The sequence below is a fragment of the Nestor notabilis genome, unplaced genomic scaffold, assembly GCF_000696875.1.
Source record: "Nestor notabilis isolate BGI_N333 unplaced genomic scaffold, ASM69687v1 scaffold7309, whole genome shotgun sequence".
Lineage (NCBI taxonomy): Eukaryota > Metazoa > Chordata > Aves > Psittaciformes > Psittacidae > Nestor > Nestor notabilis.
Window position 1 is genome coordinate 36,953 of NW_009944049.1, and position 19,135 is coordinate 56,087.

At 43.0% G+C, this 19,135-nt stretch overlaps 1 protein-coding gene across 1 annotated transcript in view; it reads right to left on the minus strand.

The window, feature by feature from the left end:
- Positions 1 to 19,135, minus strand: part of CPZ (carboxypeptidase Z) — a 33,001-nt gene that overhangs the window by 12,293 nt on the left and 1,573 nt on the right. The window contains exons 2-6 of the mRNA XM_010022234.1: positions 8,905 to 8,928; positions 7,165 to 7,539; positions 5,604 to 5,816; positions 3,277 to 3,473; positions 2,156 to 2,317 (exon numbers count right to left, since the gene is read on the minus strand). Coding sequence (XP_010020536.1) covers positions 2,156 to 2,317; positions 3,277 to 3,473; positions 5,604 to 5,816; positions 7,165 to 7,539; positions 8,905 to 8,928 — 971 coding nt within the window. The remainder of the gene's footprint in view (positions 1 to 2,155; positions 2,318 to 3,276; positions 3,474 to 5,603; positions 5,817 to 7,164; positions 7,540 to 8,904; positions 8,929 to 19,135) is intronic.

Here is a 19,135-nt window from a genome sequence, read left to right on the forward strand (position 1 = left end):
CTGCCTGTGGCTGCCCCAGCTCTTGCTGCCTGAAACCAAAACAGCCCTGCTTTCAAACAGCAGTCTCAGGATGCAGTTGAATAGGTAAAGGAGGTATGCACAGTTTTACTTAGAGAGCTCCTAAATTCAGCCCCTCCCCCTAAGCAGATACCTGCATAAGCCACGAGACACTGCTGTGTCACAGAGCCAACGTCTTACTGAAGTGAATGTTGTGGAAAATCAAGAGTTTCAACATCACTGTTTTTATCCTAATAGCACTTCAGTAACATCATGTACGGTGATTAAAGGTTTGCAGTGTGCATTCTGGTTCAGCTCCACCAGATGATAGCAGATGCTCTCTGTCACCCTGGCCTTTGACTATTCATAGACTTTTCCTTTAATGTGGGTTTGTTTTGTTTTGTTTTGTTTTGTTCACCAGGGCTCTTGTTTTTTAGTCAGAAGACATAAATTCTAAAGTATTCAGCTCATGAGAACACTTGGACAGAATTAGAAAACAGCTGAAATATTTCTGCATAAGCACAGGGAATAGCCAATATCCTTTTAAACCTGAATCTCATTTCTGTCAATTATACTACAATTAGTCACTGTCTCCACGGCTTTTAAAGATTTCTTTTTTCCCTTTTAGAAGCAACCAGACTAATTTTCCTCAAGACTATGCCAGCCACCACTGGCACAGACTTCCAAATTCTATTTGAATCAAGCCAATTTAACGGACTTAATTTCGGATGAAGCCTGAAGTCTCTCAGTCTGAGCCCTCAGACCACTTATTACAATAATTCATAACTGTGGGGAACAAAATGAGCTGTACAGCAAAGGTTACAGGCAGGCAAGAGATCTCCTGAGTTTAAGGGATTGGCTGGGAGCTTGCTTTCATTTTCTGATCTTTATACAATCCCTTGCAATACTTGCATAATTACTTTAATAAGGCAGGTAATATACACTATTAAGTAAATGAAAGCTGAGAAGCTGGTGCTGAAACGTCTAATCTAATGTTTTGGCATACACAAAGCTGACTATTGTAGGAGCCATGGGTTCATCTGCCTGACAAAACTGAAGCTCATTACAGGAGAGCTGATTTGGCTGTCCCATGATACCACCAGCAGAGGAAAGAGATGTGGGGCTGTGAGAACATTTACTGCCAGGTTTCTGATCTATGTTAAACTGCAGTTGGAAAGACTTTGTGGTGCCATCCAGGTCACAGGCAAATTGCGTCCTTATCAAAGCATAAGGATTTGGAGATGCTTTGGGCTACATGCATAAAACAGAAAAAAGTTCTTGAGCTTAGTTATGTTGAAAAACAATGGTCTAATACAGTGAGTGTCACCAGGCTTCTCACAGCCTTGCATCTCCATGTGTACATTATCCTGAGGAAATGAGGTGACTTTATCCAGATTTCACTACTGCAAAATGGAGTACGAAAGCACTGGGACAGCATCAGAGATGCTTGTGGGATTTAGACCTGGCTTCAGGTAGGATTGAGCTTTACGTTCCTGGACATCACATAACATGAAGCTTAGTGATGATGAGCGCAAGGCCTTGCAGAGCTGCCTCCATCCTGCTCCCCAGGACTAGAGGCAGCAGCAAGTCTCTCTTCCAGCACCACTGCAGCTTTACGGGCTGTTGCCATTGCTCCAGCTGGTTACAGTCATTTTACAAACATTCTTTTTGTGGAAGGTGATGCCACAGAACTTCACATGAAGCCTTTGGATGTTTTCCAAGGCAGAAATCACTATTGCATCAATATGTGATGGCGCAGAATTTCACATGAAGCCTTTGGATGTTTTCCAAGGCAGAAATCACTATCGCATCAAACCTGTGCAGAGCTTAGTGCAAACACAGCCAAATCCATAAAATCTTTAACATGCTGCCACAGCTTATATCACTAATGACGAATCGTTACACACTTGTGACCCTCTTCTAACAGTCATTATTCTTAATCTAAAATAGCAAAATTGAAATTATCCACAAATTTGTGACACCTGCCTCTTTGGCCCGACCTACACCATGATTTTTCATGCCAATTCTAAGCCCGTCCAACTTAGTCCTACTTATAAAATCTGATTACCAGAGAATAACTCCAGACCAACCAATCTCAGCTTCTTAATTCATGAGTTGCTTTCTACTATATGTGATTCATAAAATCTGTAATTCATACCTTACCCCACCAGTAGGACTGTGGAATGGGGATGTGGTCTAGGCGAGCCCCACGAATCCCAGCTCTTCTGTAAGCTTCAGACGTCAAATCAGGGAAGTTTCTGTTCAGGTCCAAGTTCTGAGCTGTCTGTCGACCAATGACCCATCCATTGTAACCAGCTCCCTAATTTGTAATGTAGAAGCCAACCTCAGAATAACTTCCTGTCTCAAAATATCACTTTGTGGCAATGGTGTAAAATGCTATTTTAATCAAGGGGATGTTTTAAAAGAAGTAAACTGAAAATGTCTATACTGTTACAAAAACATACTTATTAATCTTTTTTTTTTATCCCCATGAACACTAATGCAGTAACTAGAATGCAGGAACCATTTCACTCACCAGTGATGTGACTCATGAGAGGAACACAGCAACTTCTTACTCAGCACAGAGCAGCATGCAGAGTGGGTTAGAGGAGGAGAAAGATGAAAATACAGCTGATGCTCCAAGACAGGATCAGGCAGAATGCAATAACCCCAACTTATACAACAGACAGAACTTACCACATAAGCAATGAAGAAAAAGAAAGGTCCTATATTTCATGTTAACGGTGCTAGTGATGAAAGTGAGGTGAAAAGAAGAAGAATGTCAGGCAAGATGTAACAGAACTTTTGCTTTTGCAGGTCTCCTTCAGACACCAGCTAATCTCTGGGAACTGCCATCCATTATGGAAGTGTGACAGTACAGAAAGTATTCGCATGTTATTGCTATTTTACTGGCTCTTCTGAACAACAAACGTCTATTCCACAGCATTAAACTACATTTCCTTATAAAATAATTAACAGTGATTACAGTGAGTCAGTGGGCATTCTGTTCTAGAACTGATAGCAGAGCATGCTAAATGTGTGAAAAAGTAACAGTCATTCCCACGTCATTGCATGCAGGCAGCAAAAATGAAAAACATGGTTCTTAGGTCTATTCACATCATCTTTGGAAAGAAACCTATCAACAAACCAGCCTGGGATTCTGGCTGCTATTGTTAACAGTCCCTTCCGTACATGATGCTCCCCTCCCACTTTGTCCTTTCCCGTGGGGAATTTTAGAAACATGAAGCCTTAAACATTTCCTTATAAAAAATCTTTTACCTCTTCTGCAGCCAGTTCATACCCATCAGGGTTGAGGGAAGGCAGGAGATGAATTCTTGTATTATTAATCAAGGTCTGGATGCGAGGGTTCCCAAGAAGATACTCCGAACACAGATACTGTGCGAGATATATTAGCAGTTCTTTCCCCACAACTTCATTTCCATGCATATTGCCAATGTACTTAAATTCTGGCTTGACTGTGGAAAATGAAGTAATGAGATACTTTAATTTGATTTTACCTGGATGACTTCCAAAAGCAGAGTAACCCAGATAGCTTACTGATGAGTTAGAAACTTTTATTTACACTAATTCAATGCATACGTTCCTGTAAATAGCACACAAGTTTCAGTCAGTTCAACAATTAAAATAGTATGAAATAAATAAGTCCATACTTTCAGGATCCCAAACTGTATGAGGTATTCATTGCTCTGAGCTTTTGCTGGACTTATCATTATTGTGAACAAAGAATGCTGCAAACAAAAATGCCAAGACATGGCTGGAAAGGAACAAAATACACCCCTGGCACTCTCATTTTCCTTGGGTAACTTGAATGCCTTATATTGTCAGAGATCCTAGAAACGACCTGTAGATGTGTAATATATTAGCTCTCTATTTGGAAAAGAAATTGGGTTGTGCATAAAAGATGGCTTTTAGGCTAAATAGCCTTGAAATAAGGCTATTAGAAATATACAACTTCACAATTCCCCACAGCTATTCTCTCAATTTCCATCCTTTCTTAGACACTAATGGAAAGTGTAAAATAGATGCACTTTGGAGACACCTTCTCCTGTCTATCCCTTCATCTTCGTCTTTGATCCTGGCCAGCCTAAAGCAATAGACACTGGGCAAGGGCTGGCACAGAGCTATTATGGCAGTTTGCTCAGGCTGGCAAAACCTCCAGCTCTAAAGCTATTTCCAGCCTCTATTGTGCTGTCCTGAGCTCCATGAAGCAATAGATTTAGAAATAAATGCTAGATAAAGTGTTAAACTACCACCTTTTTATCATGCCATATCACATTCTTTTAATTTAATTTAAACATCTGATTCATAGGTTTTGTGTTTTCCTGGCAAATGGAGGATCAGCTTAAAAAGATACCTGTAACTTTTCTTCACACAAAAGAGGAAGGATGATAGGCCAGGAAATAGTTAAAGGAGATCTTTGCTCTGTGTAACATGTCTACTGGGACCTTGATGAAGTTTAAAGGCACCTCAAAATACCTCTACCCCATGCAAGGCAGTACGGCCAACCGTAAACAAAGCTAACACCAGTCTTCATTGTCTTCTCTGCCTCCCCTGCAGCATAGCACACAGAGGACACAGTCACTTGACCTGAGATGATAATCAGAATCATAGAATAGTTAGGGTTGGAAAGGACCTTAAGATCATCTCTCAATAAAGTATTAAGTCAGATGTAGTTCCATTCTGCTACACTGCTGAGGTTGCTTTGATGTTGGAGGTAGTCCAATGAGAAGCAACCTGAGGCTTCTGGTATGCTGCAGTGGCCATAGCAGTCACTAGATTCCGTTGGGTGCTATTTTTGAGCTGGGACCAGGTAACTGGAAAATAATACCTAGGTCTCCCCAAAAAAATGATTGGAATTTAATGATTTAGAACATTTAAAAATCTGTCTCTTGTGTCTCAGTGATGAATATACAAAATAGAGATCTGCATTGGTCTCCACTGCAGAAAAGTTGTGAGGACTCATATCCCAAAGGTATTCAAGTGCTATGAGAACATAAATTCCTGGTGTTGTTTACGTGCTACACTGATATGTATTGTACTGACCTAAATCTCTTTTCTGGAGGACTGTTTTGTGTGCTGCATTGCCCTTTTTTGATGTCAGTGTCCTGTGTCTGAGGCCTTCTCACAAATTTTCCACATTTTAGGATATGAAGCACTAGAGGCAAGCATTATTTGTAGGAAGTGTGTAAGGTTTGATGGTACAGTGACAAATAAAAGGAGACTGAGGAAGTGGTAAATGATGGAGAGGGCGGGTCAGTACAGAAAACAATTCCAGCTTCTTTGAATGCTGGACACAAATAAATAATAGCTGTATCACTGCGTCCAAGTGCAGAGTCATACATCTAGAAACAAGGAATGTCAACCACAGCCATAAATGGAGGTCATAAAGGTATGAAATTTCACCAGGACTGTAATTGCTACAATAAATCATCAGCTATCACTGCAATTCAAGAACACAAAGGAGGAGAAATGTTTTTGAATCAATGCTTTCTACATTTTAAGTGATACCCCATTAAAAGGACCTGTTTTCGTTCAGATAATCTGGACTCCCCTCAAGCAATCTGATCAACACTGATATAACTCACGCAGTTCATGGTGTCCAGGCTTGGTTGAAAACTCAATCACAAAAAGGTCCTTCCCTTCAAAACTGCGACCTATGCTGTACGTTGTTGCAATATGGGAGCACTTAGAAGCAGTCTTCTTCAACATGCTCACCATTTGGGAATATGAATGGTGTTTGAACTGGATAAAAGTTCCTGGCAAGTCTGAAGGCAGGTCTTCCTCAACAACTACTTCTCCTGCAAAGAAGAATAGTAACACCGTGGTTAAAATCATGATGCACAGAGGATTGTATGAAAGTCCACGTTTTTCTGTAAAACACCTTTTTCAGTAGTAGAATTATAAAAAACCCAGCTGCAATCAAAACCTTCAATCACATCCCAGACTGTTTATTGTGGCATACTTTGTTTGCAAAATCATACTAATGCATATGCACACTGACAAATAATTTGTGCAACTTCCAGTTGTAATTTGGGCTTCAGTGTGCCTAGCACATTTTAGTAACAAAATGTACAGCTTTTTCCCTTTGAATCTAGTGGATCAAATGAATTTTCTGTGAGATTCAGCTGTCTTCAGTTATCTGGATCTTCATCCAAACAAAAATCTGTGACAATCATTAATGAGATTATTTTAATGAGCTTGTCAAGTAGTCATGTATTTATGAATGCATTAAAGTTTCAGTTTTTAAATAATATATTTCAAATACATAGACAGCTATCACACAGAGCAGGCTCATCTAAATGCACATTGGCAGTCCAAACATCTAGCTCTGAGCTGCCTGTCTTGATGCTCTTTTTATATGAGGGACAGAAACAGATGCTTCTTGAGCAGAGTTTAATTTAGTGTTTAAAATATGTGGAACAAAATGAATCACACTTTACAGCTGAGATGACATGTGGAAAAGTTTTGTGCCATAGCGTTATGGTTTAACCCCAGCCAGCAAGTAAGTACCACACAGTCGTGTGCTCACCAGCCCAACTCTCAAGTGGGATGGAGAGGATAATCAGAAAAAGGTAAAACCCATGGGCTGAGATATGAGCAGTTTAATACTTGAAATAAAGTAAAACGTACTACTCATAGTAATAATAATTGTAATGATAAGAGAGACAACAAAAAGAGAAAAGGGAATAAAACACAATAAACAACAGTGATGCACAATACAATTGCTCACCACCCACTGACCAATACCCAGCCCATGGCTGAGCAGTGATCAGCCCCTCCCAGCCAACTCCCCCCACTTTAAATACTGGGCATGACGTGCTGTGGCATGGAATACCCCTTTGGCTAGTTTGGGTGAAGTGTCCTGTCTCTGCTTCCTCCTGGCTTCTTGTGCTCCTCCTCACTGGCGGAGCATGAGACTGAAAAGTCCTTGATCAGGGTAAATGCTACTCAGTAACAACTAAAACATTGGTGTGTTGTCAGTATTGTTCTCAGACTGAAGCCACAACACAGCACTGCACCAGCTACTAGGAAGAAAATTAACTCTATCCCAGCCAAAATCAGAACACATAGACATATCAAGCTGAGTGAGATGAGACCCTTCCCATCTAGATGAGTAAGATGCATCAGCAGAGCTTCCTTTCTTACCTCGCAGCTTTGCCAATGGGTCAAAACAACCCTCTTCTTCTCCAGCAAAGAAGCGGTCACAGTCTAAGAAGTAGGGCCAAGCCATGTCTATTGCATCAAAGGCATGGAGGCAATTCTTTTTCAGGTTTTCACAGACGTGCCTGCAAGGCTTTATTACTTTGTCCTTTTCGCACTGCGGAGCCAGCACTGAGCAGCCCAGGAGCCTCAGGTCTGGATTGCATTCTCCCTGGAGCAAGTTTTGCAGCACACTGATGAGGATATACTCAGAGCTGTACTCAATCACTTCTCGAGACTTCTGATCCAGAAAATTAGGATACATCATTTGAGTATAGGTAACATCAGTACAAGAACTTAAGGCAATGTCCACGCATTTTGCTGTGAAAAGGAGACGAACATAAGAAGAATAATTCACTTTGCTGATACTCTGCACAGTTTAAAGATAGCATAACGAATAACATTGCAATTAACTTCTTTTTTTTTTGTTCATAGATAGACTGGAGGGAGTTTGCAATACTCTCAAATGAATTTCATGTCTAAAACCACTTATAGAAAGATGATGGAAAGTATGCTTCATCTGGAGATTGATTGTGAACAGTTTGATGCAAGTAGATTTCATTCAGAATTCAAATGGTATCTGACAATTTAATGGAGTATCAAAGGTTATCTGATTGATAGAGATTGTTTCTAAAATAAGATTTATGTTGTTAATTCAATAGCTGAACAGCAATGAAAGGACAAATACCTGGCCAGAAAACACTGGAGTATCAGGCCACATGAGAGTTCGTTTAACAAATAGCTTGAAAACCATCAAAGTCAACAAAGCCTGTTTTCCAAAGGCTGTCTCATATACATAGAATTATAGAATGGTTCAGGTTGGAAGGGACCTTAACGATCACCTAGTTCCAATCCCCCTGCCATAGGCAGTGACACCTTCCACTAGACCAGGTTCAAAGCCCTGTCCAACACTTCTAGGGATGGACAGCCACAGCTTCTCTGGGCAGCCTGTTCCAGTGCTAGACCACCTTTGTAGTAAAGAATTTCTTCCTAATACCTAATCTAAATCTACCCTCTCTCAGTTTAAAGCAATTATCCCATGTCCTGTCACTATATCCCCTGTAAAAAGTCCTCTTCCAGATTTCCCCTTTAGGCACTAGAATCTGCTCTAAGGAGTCCCTGAAGCCTTCTCTTCTCCAGGCTGAACAATCCCAGCTCTGTCAATCTGTCTCCATAGGAGAGGTGCTCCAGCCCTCAGAACATCTTCAGACTTTAATATCTCTGAAATTGCAGCCCCTCTGTGAAGTTTGATTGAAATTGCCCAAAGACATAAAAAGTCATTCTGGGACTTGACTCACAAGCAAGCAGACCCATAAATGTGCTTGCATGTATATTCTCTTAAACCTAATACATTTTAAGAAATCGGGTTAAAAGGTCTTAGGAAGGATGAACATTGGTAATACCTTCAACCTATTCGGAAGTAAAAAGGGACTAATAGATGTCTCTTCATAAAATGACTGGCTATTATAATAATGGGCCTACATTTGAGCCTCCTTCTCTTGCTAATGTCTCTGACTGGTAACAAATGCCATTGTCACAGCAGCAAAATGCTGCTTTGTGTGACAGAGATCATCTTTAAGAACAAGACCTACTATAGCACCAACATCGGAAAACTTGTCAGAAATAATTAAGAGATACTTAAGGTTTCAAAATTCTCCACGGGCAGCGGGCAAAGTCACATCATACCTTTCTGTACAGTTTGGCATTGACCTGCAAATAAAGAGGGAAAAAAAAAAAGCATTATGGGTCACGCTTCTGTTGTACTTCCCTACGTTAGGAATTGTCCAATCTGGTAGCCCCACAGGGGTTGCTGTAGCTCTATGCCCTGAGGTCCAGCCATATCAGGGACAAACATGTATTCCCAACAGGGACATATTACATAGATACACAAAGAGAAAACACAGTATAGGCAAGTACACCAGCTAGTCATGATGAAAGACCATTGATGGAAAAGAAGCACAGGTGGATCCCTCCAGTAGTTCAGCCTAGACACACTTGGACCCCAGTTTACCCAGTAGCTGCCCCCTGAAGCCACTGGTCTCCCAGTTGCCTCATGCACTTGCACATATGCTGGCCTCCCTGGCAGTTGGCCCAGGCTTAGGGGTCTCACTGGTAGCCAAGCCCCAGGACTTGACAATATATCTGAAGTGTGGTTGTGTAAGAAATCAGGCCTATATTTGAAACAGACATTGAGCTGCCCAGCCCTGACAACTTGATAATATTTCTAGGCATGCTTAAAAACTGTAAATTGGGTGCCTAGGAAATGTCAGTAATGAAAGTGTAGGTCTCTAGTAATCTGTTTTAATCTAACAGTCCATATGAGTCCTTCTATACATACCAAGATGCCTTATGGATCTTCCCCTCACAAATCTATTTGTCCCACTGTGCATACCTTTCTTGTAAAGCAATTAAGCCTTTGGTGGATATGAGGGGATGTATTTCTTCCCCATCTCACTTCATCCTATCTCTAGCAACTGCATTTTATAATCCTTTTAATAACATCTTAAAACTAATTATTTTCCTGCCCAACTGCTCTCACGGGAAAGATTTTCCAAAAGCTTGTTCCTCTAATGGCTAGAAATTGCCTTTTAATTTCCTGCCTAAAAGTATTTGTGGCCAGTTTATAACCATCTGTTGTTGTGCCAGCATTGTCCTTTAGCTTAAATAGCTCTCTGCACTCCCTGGTGGATGCCTTCATCGTGTGATTGCAGAGAGCAACCAGATTCCCTTCCTTAGCTTTCTATTCGCTAGGTCAAATAAATGAAGCACTCTGATTTGGAAAAAACATGGTTTGGTGGCCAAGGAGAGGCCTCTTTTTCTCATCTGGCCAACAATTCTATATTACCCTTCTCTGACATTGGCAACTAAAGAAAAAGATTGCTACCAAGGTATCAGAGCTGTCTTCATCATTGCCTCACCAGGTAAGCCACTATGCACAAGCTTTTTAAACACCAACAGGTCTGCTTTCCTTGTGATGTACTGGAGATCTAGGTATGTTTCTATTCCTTATAGCTCTCACCAGGGGACTGGCATGTAGCTTCTTACTCAGTGAATTGAGCATTTGTCCTTGTAAGACCAAATTCATATTTTTTTTTTCTACTAAGTTTAAACTTCTATTCCTGGCATGTTTGTTTAAATGTAATCATCTGCACATGTGTTGCTAATGAGCTGATCGTTCTTTAGCCAAAATAAAATCATTATAATGAGAACAAAATTAACCCTGGAATTTTATCTTGAAGGGAGACATTTAATTGGAAATTAGTCTGGTTCTATATTATGAATTGTCACTGATCCACATTACCTCATAAAATAAATGAGGGGTCAGAACTAGCAGAAACAGCCCATCTCCAACACCAGCAAGGTCTGGTAAGCAGAAAGCTGGAAAAAATTATATCCATGCAAACTTCTTTCCTGACTTGGTACATTATGTTAACAGCAGTAAACAATACCTGCTTCATCGACAGTGCCTTCTGTTATAGATTTCAGTGTTTCCCTTAGTTAGGCACAATCCCCTCAGTGAGTTAGTTATTTAGGTCAAGGTATTTCTAAAGAAGCTTCATCTCAGCTGGATACTGCATGTAGTTTTACATATGCGGACAATCAAGGAATAACCTTTTGTACAATGCAAGCTGGGAAAGAGAAAAGAGTGATCTCTTGTTATTAAGAGCTCCAGCAATTAATCCTGCTGATAAAATTGAATATCACTACCTTTCTGAATCTGGGTGGTTTTATATCCTAATGCCATTACACCTGTAGCAGCTTGTGAGGCCTTGGACACAAGTCTGGAGCCAGCCAAATGTTCTATCAGAGGGGAAACTTGGTGTGGATGGGACTGCCTTAAGTTCAGCCACGTCCCAGTGAGATGAGTGACACTGTCTCTGGTTATCAGCAGCATTGTCAACAATGGATCCCCTTCCTTACCTTGAAGGGTAGCTTAAGAAATACTTGACACTTCTTTTCCCTTCAGCAGAAAATGACTGCATTGTAGCTATTATTTTAGACTAGAGGCTCATGTGTGCCAAGCACAGTTTTTCATGGTTTCATGTGGGCAGTATGAATGGTCTTTCCACAACTGCTCAGGTTTCCTCAAAGGTAAGAGGCACTTCCCCTCTGCTGGCTCCATGACCAAATGCCCTTTTTGTTTGGCTTTCCAGCATACACTGATCAAATCACAAAACCGAGGCACACACCATCTCCCAGACTGCTACTACTGTGCATGAGTGCTATAGCCATCAGTCAGTCTGATACGTGGCATAAACCTGCTTTCAATGGTCTCTCAGTATTCTGCTTATTCAGTTGGAGCAAAAAAAGGTATTCTGACAACATGCTGGAACAAGCAGAGGAAACTGAAGGGAAAATGCAGCAGGCAGGGTCTGGGCATGGTGCTGCTGCTTCCCCCTGCTCTGGCTCTCTGAGAAGCAGCAGCAGCCTCACTGTGTTTTAGCAGATGCTTCTTTCTGCTGAGCTGGCCAGGAGAGGTGTTGGGAAGCAATGGATAGCTGTTGGAAGAGACATGCAAAATTTCTCTAAGTCATACTCTGTAGCTGGGTTCACAGGAGGACTGGATCGTTTTGTGAGCAGGAGTAGATGTTAGCACAGGAGAGGTACAGACAGTGCTGGTTTCAGACTGTCTGCTACCTGGGTTCATTATTTTTATCATACTTAGGGGGAGGGGCAATCTCTTAAGCAACATGGCTATTATTTACAAAGATGCTGACTGAAGAGGATAGATTTATTTTTTAGATGAGGAACCCAAATTCAGATAAACCTTTCCCATGGCAACCAAAGTTGTTCATCTCAGTATATGATAAGCAGGGGTGGTTCTTCAGCACAAGATAGAGCTTTTCCACTACTTTTGGCCCAGAATGTCCCTCACAAACTCAGAGCTTGCAAAGACTCACTCATTGACTAGAAGCAAAACTGAGTCCTTCTTCCTGAGTCCTAAACCTAAGCTTAGGCTTAGATCTAAACCTCACATTTTTTGTAGCATACCATGCTGTTTTCTCTCTGTATTTCTCTACTAGAGACTTCTATGCAGCTTCTTCTGCTTTCAGAGGCCAGTTCTGCCCAAACCGCAAAGGCCCTCCCCACCACAGTACAAACTGCCATATGACCCATTTGTCAGCCACGGCTCTGCCTGTGAACACCCATGATTGAAAATATTTGAGATTGTTAGGAAATAATATACATAAAAATAAGAGAGAAAAGGTCTGCTTTTTCCAGACCTTGCTTTACAGCAAGTCTTAAATGTTGTGTGCTGATGTGGTGTTTGGACTTCTCATGTTTCCTATTGCCAATGCTTGCATATGTTTTGGAGGCTGCAGCTCTGCGAGGGCCAAAGATAATTCTCCAGTATGTGCACTTATATAAATAAGTGTGGATGCACGTAGCTGGGCCAGAGCCCGCCTGCCTGGAGAGCAGGCAGCAGGAAACTCTCCAAGGCCAGCTCCGGAGCCACAGCTGCATGCTCTGTTCCTGGAGCCCTGCAAACACGGCTCTGTGTCTTTCTGCACACAGAAAGAACCAGCAAATCCCTGTCCCTACCCATTATAGCTCATTCTGTAAGAGGTCTGGCAATACCAGAAGAGTTCAGCCACTCCCTCTCTCTTTTAAATGATATACAAAGTGTTTCTCAGGTCTCCAGATCAGCTTGGCAGGCTTCAGTTGCTGCTGTTTCTGTGTTTGGAAGAGCCTATATGTCCTTTTTTGAGCAGAGGCTTCTTTGTGCTCAGAGGAAGACAGCACTGCCTCCTCTCACAGTCCCATCGAAGACAGGTTGGCACAAAGAGACCTTTTTCTTCCTGACCCAGAACAACCTTTTCCATTTTTTATATTTATTTTTGTACTCTGTCTATTCCACCAGGGCTACAAAAGTGCTTTCAGTAGCACAGTTTCTATTTAAGATTATGGATAAAATACCTTATTGAAGGGGAAAAAAGCCATTTCAAGCTTTCTGAGCCCTCCCTTTAATATATTCTTCTGGTTTTAATTTGCAAAGGCAAGCTTGAAAATCTACAGTGCAGCACATAAGTATTTTACTGCCAAGCTTACATTTTTTCCCCTTGATGATTCAGCACTGAAAGAAGCAAGCCGCTGTGATTAACCCTAACCCAGACAATAGAGCTGAACAGCTACTTCTAGTGCCACAGCTTGGCCACTTGCCTTTTCAAGAGCAAAGCCAACATGAGACTTGTGTGCTTGAGGATCTGCAATAAGCCTAAGGGCCAGTCGTAAACTCAAACATATAAATCATTCAGTGAGGCTACACAATTGCATTGTTATGACTGACAGATCAAACAAGACTAGATAATTTATCTTGTATAGGCCAGCTCATCCCCTACCAGCTTTCTGGGTTTTTTACAATCCTGCTTTAAACTGAAAGACGTATGCATTAATTTTAGACTGTTTATAGCCAAAACTTCTGCTTCTCCAAACTAAGCATTTTGGTTTCTGATCATATTACTATTACTCTTCTTGTGGTTCTACATGGTTTATTGAGCCAGCCTTTGCAATAACAATCTGCCTTGCAACACTAAAAGGGCAAAACTTAGTATCAGCAGTAATAAGCAAACACTTCTGGGCTGTACCATTTTGCACAACATTGCGCATGATAAAGTACAGCCTGCCTCCGGAGCCAGCTCCCAGCAACAGCATGAGGACAAGAGCAGATCCGTTACAGAATACTATACTAGATCAGAATCGCCAGGAGGAGGGTGCAGGAGTGAAAAAGTAATGGAACTAGTGGCAGGGGAATAAGACAACTGAGTGGCTTGGCTAGGGGGAGAAAGGTCAAGCAGAAAACCCAGGAGAGACAGCAGCTACCTATCTACGTACATGCAGGGGCAGAAGTGGAGAAGATCCCAAGCCACAGAGAGGAATTCCAGGAAAACTGGAGGAGAAGAGGAATGATTGCAAAAAGCAGACCATGTATTTACTTCTTTTTCTGGATACATCAAAACTTTTGTGAGTAGAGGACTGATTTCCTGTTACTAATCATCCACTCCAGCAATTGCTGCAACTGTCCCAGGGGAGTGATGTGGTTGCAAAGGGGCAGAAGGAGTATTCAGGGGCCCAATGTGCAGGAAGTGAGACAAGCCCTGCTTTAGCCCTGCATGAAGAAGCCTGAAAGCACCTGAAAGAGATTAATCCCTAGTCTGCCTTCACTTTGCAGTGCAAGATTACAGCAGGAAGACACAAACCAGTGTTTCCTATTAATTATCCTTCTTTCTAACCTTCCTCTGCCTGGCATTCAGTTAAACACCCATTTTTATTGAATTACTGAACTTGTTCCCACAGCTATGATGCTGCAGTTGGCCCTCCCAGGACTATTCCTGTCACAGATGTGCGAGAAGATGCTGCAGCTTTCCCATGGGTGATGGGAGTTCATGCAGCCATAGGTCAAAATCCCTGCAGATGCACACCAAGACCTGCCACTCAACAATGGCCCAAAGCCGGCCTCAGTGGTGGCCAGTAATTCTCCCTTATGTCTAATTGCCCAGATGCAGCTCAAACAGGGCTGTAGTTGTAGGAGCCTGAAAGAACTGATGCAGAGTGTTTCTGTCTGCCCATCTGTCCACACTGCACGTCTTGGTGCCTCTAGTGACAAGATCCCTGGTGTCACCACATCTGTGCCTCTGGCCAGTAGGTGCTGCTCCAGGGACTCCTCCCAGCTGAAATCCTAACAGAGACATAACTCCCCAAACAAAAACCACTGAATGCTCTTTTTTGGCCTCAGTTGAGATATTTTCCAAGTTGTGAGGGAAAAGTTACTGATTGGGCAAACTCTATAATGACAACAAAATGGCCTAACAGTTGCCAAGCTGGCTGAACACTAGCTGGGTTCTACACGTGGCTGCTGCTGAACGTGCATTTGTTATGCATCAAGATGACCTGGAGACATATAGAGACCATCTCTCAGTGTCAGGTCAGTGAAGGAAGGAGAAAGCAGCTCAGATCTGGGGGATGCTGGTGTTAAAACAACAGCCGGGGGGAGAATGTGGAATAGGTCAGGAAATCTCTATAACTGCCATCTAAAGAATCAAGTTTTCAGGGTGACTGGAGAAGGGCGAGAACACTAATTAGGCTGGTAGTCTGGAGCTGTGATGCCTCCATAGCTTTACTTAGTGACCATATACTCTGTATAGCTCAGTTCCCACTGCCTAAAGGCACTGTACTCTCTTAGTGTTGTGCTTTGGTCAGCAACTTACCACAGAGTCAAAAGCTTACCTTTCAATAATGTTGAATGTCATGGGACAGGGGATCACATCTGAAAAATTGTGTCTTTTATCTTTCATGCTACAAGTCTTATAAAACATTTGCCAAAACATCATTCCATCATTTTTAAACACAGTTTATGCAGCCCCTAGCATAAAACTGTCTTTTCATTAGTTTAGATGTATGAGAACTATTATAGTTAACATTGCATCTGGTTCTTCTGCAGCTAAATGTGAGTTGAGTTTTAGCCAAATGTGATATTTTTATGTTACGAAAGATTGACAGCTAATTCAACAGCCTTGACTTAAATCCATGCCTTAGTCTTCTATTGTCTCCTAGATAAGGGTGTCCTGTTATAACCCTGTAAAACTGGAGTGCCAAGTAAATCAATGGAGTTACAACAGGATAAACAAAGGGATTGAAATTCCAGTTTCATTTCTGAAATAGGTTGAGCAACCCCAAGTCTTTGAACTCTATTGAGCTGTGACAGCTGCATCCAACTGGGGGGGAGGGGTGACTGTCCAAACAAGATTCAACAGTCATGAAAACCCTGCAAAGAGACCAGAACGTGGTCCACCATCTTCAAACACCATGTTCACAACAAGGTGACTTCTTCATGCTACCTCTGTGCTTAGACCCTTGCAAACAATGGCCTTTGTGACATTTATCCAACATTCGGTCCAGACTTGAGGAGGGAATGGTTCTCATGTGGCCTGGGCAGCCCAAAGGGGACCACAGTAGTCATCAGCCAACCAGCACCCCCAAATAATCACTGCTTAACTGTGTGAAGGGAAATGCAATGTCTACAAACATTAAAGGGGAACAATTACTAGTGTTTCTAGGTCTTGCTAAAAGCCTAGCTGCCCATTAGGGTTTTTGCTCAAGTTTTGACTTCTATATATTTAAACCTTAAAAATGTCTGAATAAGTATTCTGAAAAAGCTTTGTCTTCAGATTGAAATCATGCATAAACTATTTCACCAGTAAAAGGATGTACCTGTGTATTGTATTTTCAATATAAACTTCCCCACATAAGTGGCTGTTTCTGATCCCATTTCCCACGTTAAATGTAGCTGAAGATCATTGCTAAAATAATAATTGTGTAGAAATACTAGAGTCAGTGGTGGGAATCCAGAGCAGCTCACATGACTCGGTGATGACAGCTGGATTTACAAGAGATGGAATTTCTCATCTTGTGATGATGTAGATGCTAGTTCTGCATTTTTTTTGTTTTGAAGAGACTGGGAAAAACCCATCTTGGGTGAAGTAGGATTGATTCCTACAACTTGGGCTTTCCCACACGTGGTGACACAGAACTGTGGCCACACTCAATGTCTTATGCCTGCCCGTGCTGACCAGAGCATAGCCCAGCTGACAGTCCTGGTCCTGGGGCAGAGGAGCAGACCCAGCCTGCTGCCCGGGCACCCAGTGCAGTCACACACGAGAGCAGTAATAGCTGGAGAGGCTCTGCCTCTGTGTGTGCACACAGCCATGGCTTCCACCAGGAAACAAGCGTTAGAAATGTCTGCAGCAGGTGAACTAACATGCTCAGGTCCCATGAAGTTGGGCCAATGTGAAGCTTATGAAAGAAAATGTTTTACTTGACATAAACCACATAATACTATGGAGATGGGAATGGCAGAGAAGAGGAAGGAAAAGGTATAGCATCTCTAGGGGAAAGGCTTCACATCTGTAAGTGAAGCCATTTTTTATGTCAGTCATTTTTTCTAGCATTATTTCTGTGTCATTATGGCAATCCAGAAGAAATACAGCACCTGTCCCCTACTTCCCATCCTGGTGGTTTTTCCTTCCCTGGTTCTCTTCATTATCATAGATTCACAGAATCAACTAGGTTAGAAAAGACCTTTAAGATCATTAAGCCCAACATTTTTCCCGGGACTGCCAAGTCCGCCACTAAACCATGTCACTAATGGGCTCATCAACATTTTTTGAACACTTCCAGGGACAGTGATTCCAACTCCTGAGCACGCTCTCGGTGACGAATTTTTCCTAATATCTGATCTAATCCTCCCCTGGTGCAGCTTGAGGCTGTGTCCTCGTGTCCTATCACTACTTACTTGGAAAAGTAACATCACCCCACTGCCTCTCATCTCCAGCAGTTAAACTCATAGGCCGTCAGGACAGGCAATGCCTGGCTCAGGAACAGAAATGGGGAACACCAAGATGCTTGGGCGAGGAGAAGACCCACAGGTGACAAGTAAAGTCAGCCTTGGCTACCTCCCACCTTCACAGCCTCAGCTCCGCTCTCCACCAGCGGCATCCGACCGGCCACGCACCCGAAACACCTTTCAGCTGCTCGCACAGGGAGGACAAAAGGCTGAGGCATCCCCCTCCTGCTCAGAGCCGGCCCAGCCCCGGTGTCCCCCCCGCCGCCTGCTCGAGCCACACGGTGGCACCACAGACAGTGGCCGCGTCGCGGCAGGGCCCGTCGGAAGCTGCTTGTGCCGGTGTCACCTCCCCCCTCACCCTGCGAGCGTCGGGGGTTCGCACACCCGCCCGAGCACAGCCCATCCCTGCACCAGCGGTCCCCAGGAAAGCGCTCTCTGCTCATAACTGGCCAGGAGAGGTTTTATCGCTGTTATATTGCAGCCTCAGCTTGACCTCCGGTAGCACCTCAGTGCTAGAGCTGGCCCCGGCTGCAAAGGAGTCACCTGCTTTTAGCATTCCGAGGCGTGAGACTTCAGCCTCCTTCTACTTTGGTTTTATGCCTGTTGTCAGTGTTGCATTTAACTCATTGCCGCTGGAATACATCAGTCAGCAGCAGAGACCAGCACAACTCAGACAAAACAAGAACCTATGCTATTAGCTCCCTCCGCCAAAGGTTGCCCACCTTTCAGGAAAAAAGAGTGCTAAACTGTACTTTTCTCACCCAAACTAGAGGCTGAGAGGCCAGTAAAACTCATCAAGGTCTGGAAGTGCTGCCCCACAACGGGGCAATGTAGCATCCTATCACTGGGGGAGGCAGTGGCTTACTGGCTCCCTAGGGATACAGGACATAGCTGGGGAGAAACGATCTGCCCTCTCTCAGTGGCATGGTGCCCAACTGCTGCTCAAAAAGCTCCCCGCAGCATGTGATGCCTGTGTCATATTGTGGACCTGAATGACAGTAATCATTTCCTTATTTTTCTAAACAGAAGAGCACAAAGCATTTTGTAAAGATCCTGGTATTGTAAACCATGTTTCATTTTAGTTTCTTATTGATAAAAAGCAAAATGAATCACAGCAGAGTGAATATCACTGAGAAGTCCAGGCAGCCTGCAGAAACCAGCTCCAGCCCTGCTGGGAGTCAGGCAGCGGCACTGGTTCCTGCTGCCCTTCTCTGCTGTATGAGCAGCTCCAGGCTGGCCTCCTTCTGGGGAGCACCACAGGTCTGCCCACTGAGATCTGCACAGGGGATCCTACTGCTGCAGCTGAAGACATAAACTACTGCCCTGGATGCTGAGAGGAGACTTCTGCAAGGTCTGTTTGTGAAGATGTGCAGCATCACAGCCCCTTTTCTTTCCACATGGACTGACATGACCTTATCTTCCCTTTAGAAAAGGAAGACTCTTAAGAAATCTGGCAGGTCTCCCAATGTCCAAGCTGCTACCTAATCCCCTGGGGTCCAACATCCCTCCAAGTGTAAAGTGTGTCCCTTCCTCACATTGCACACTGTGTAGTGATGTTGACAGCTCACTTTCCCT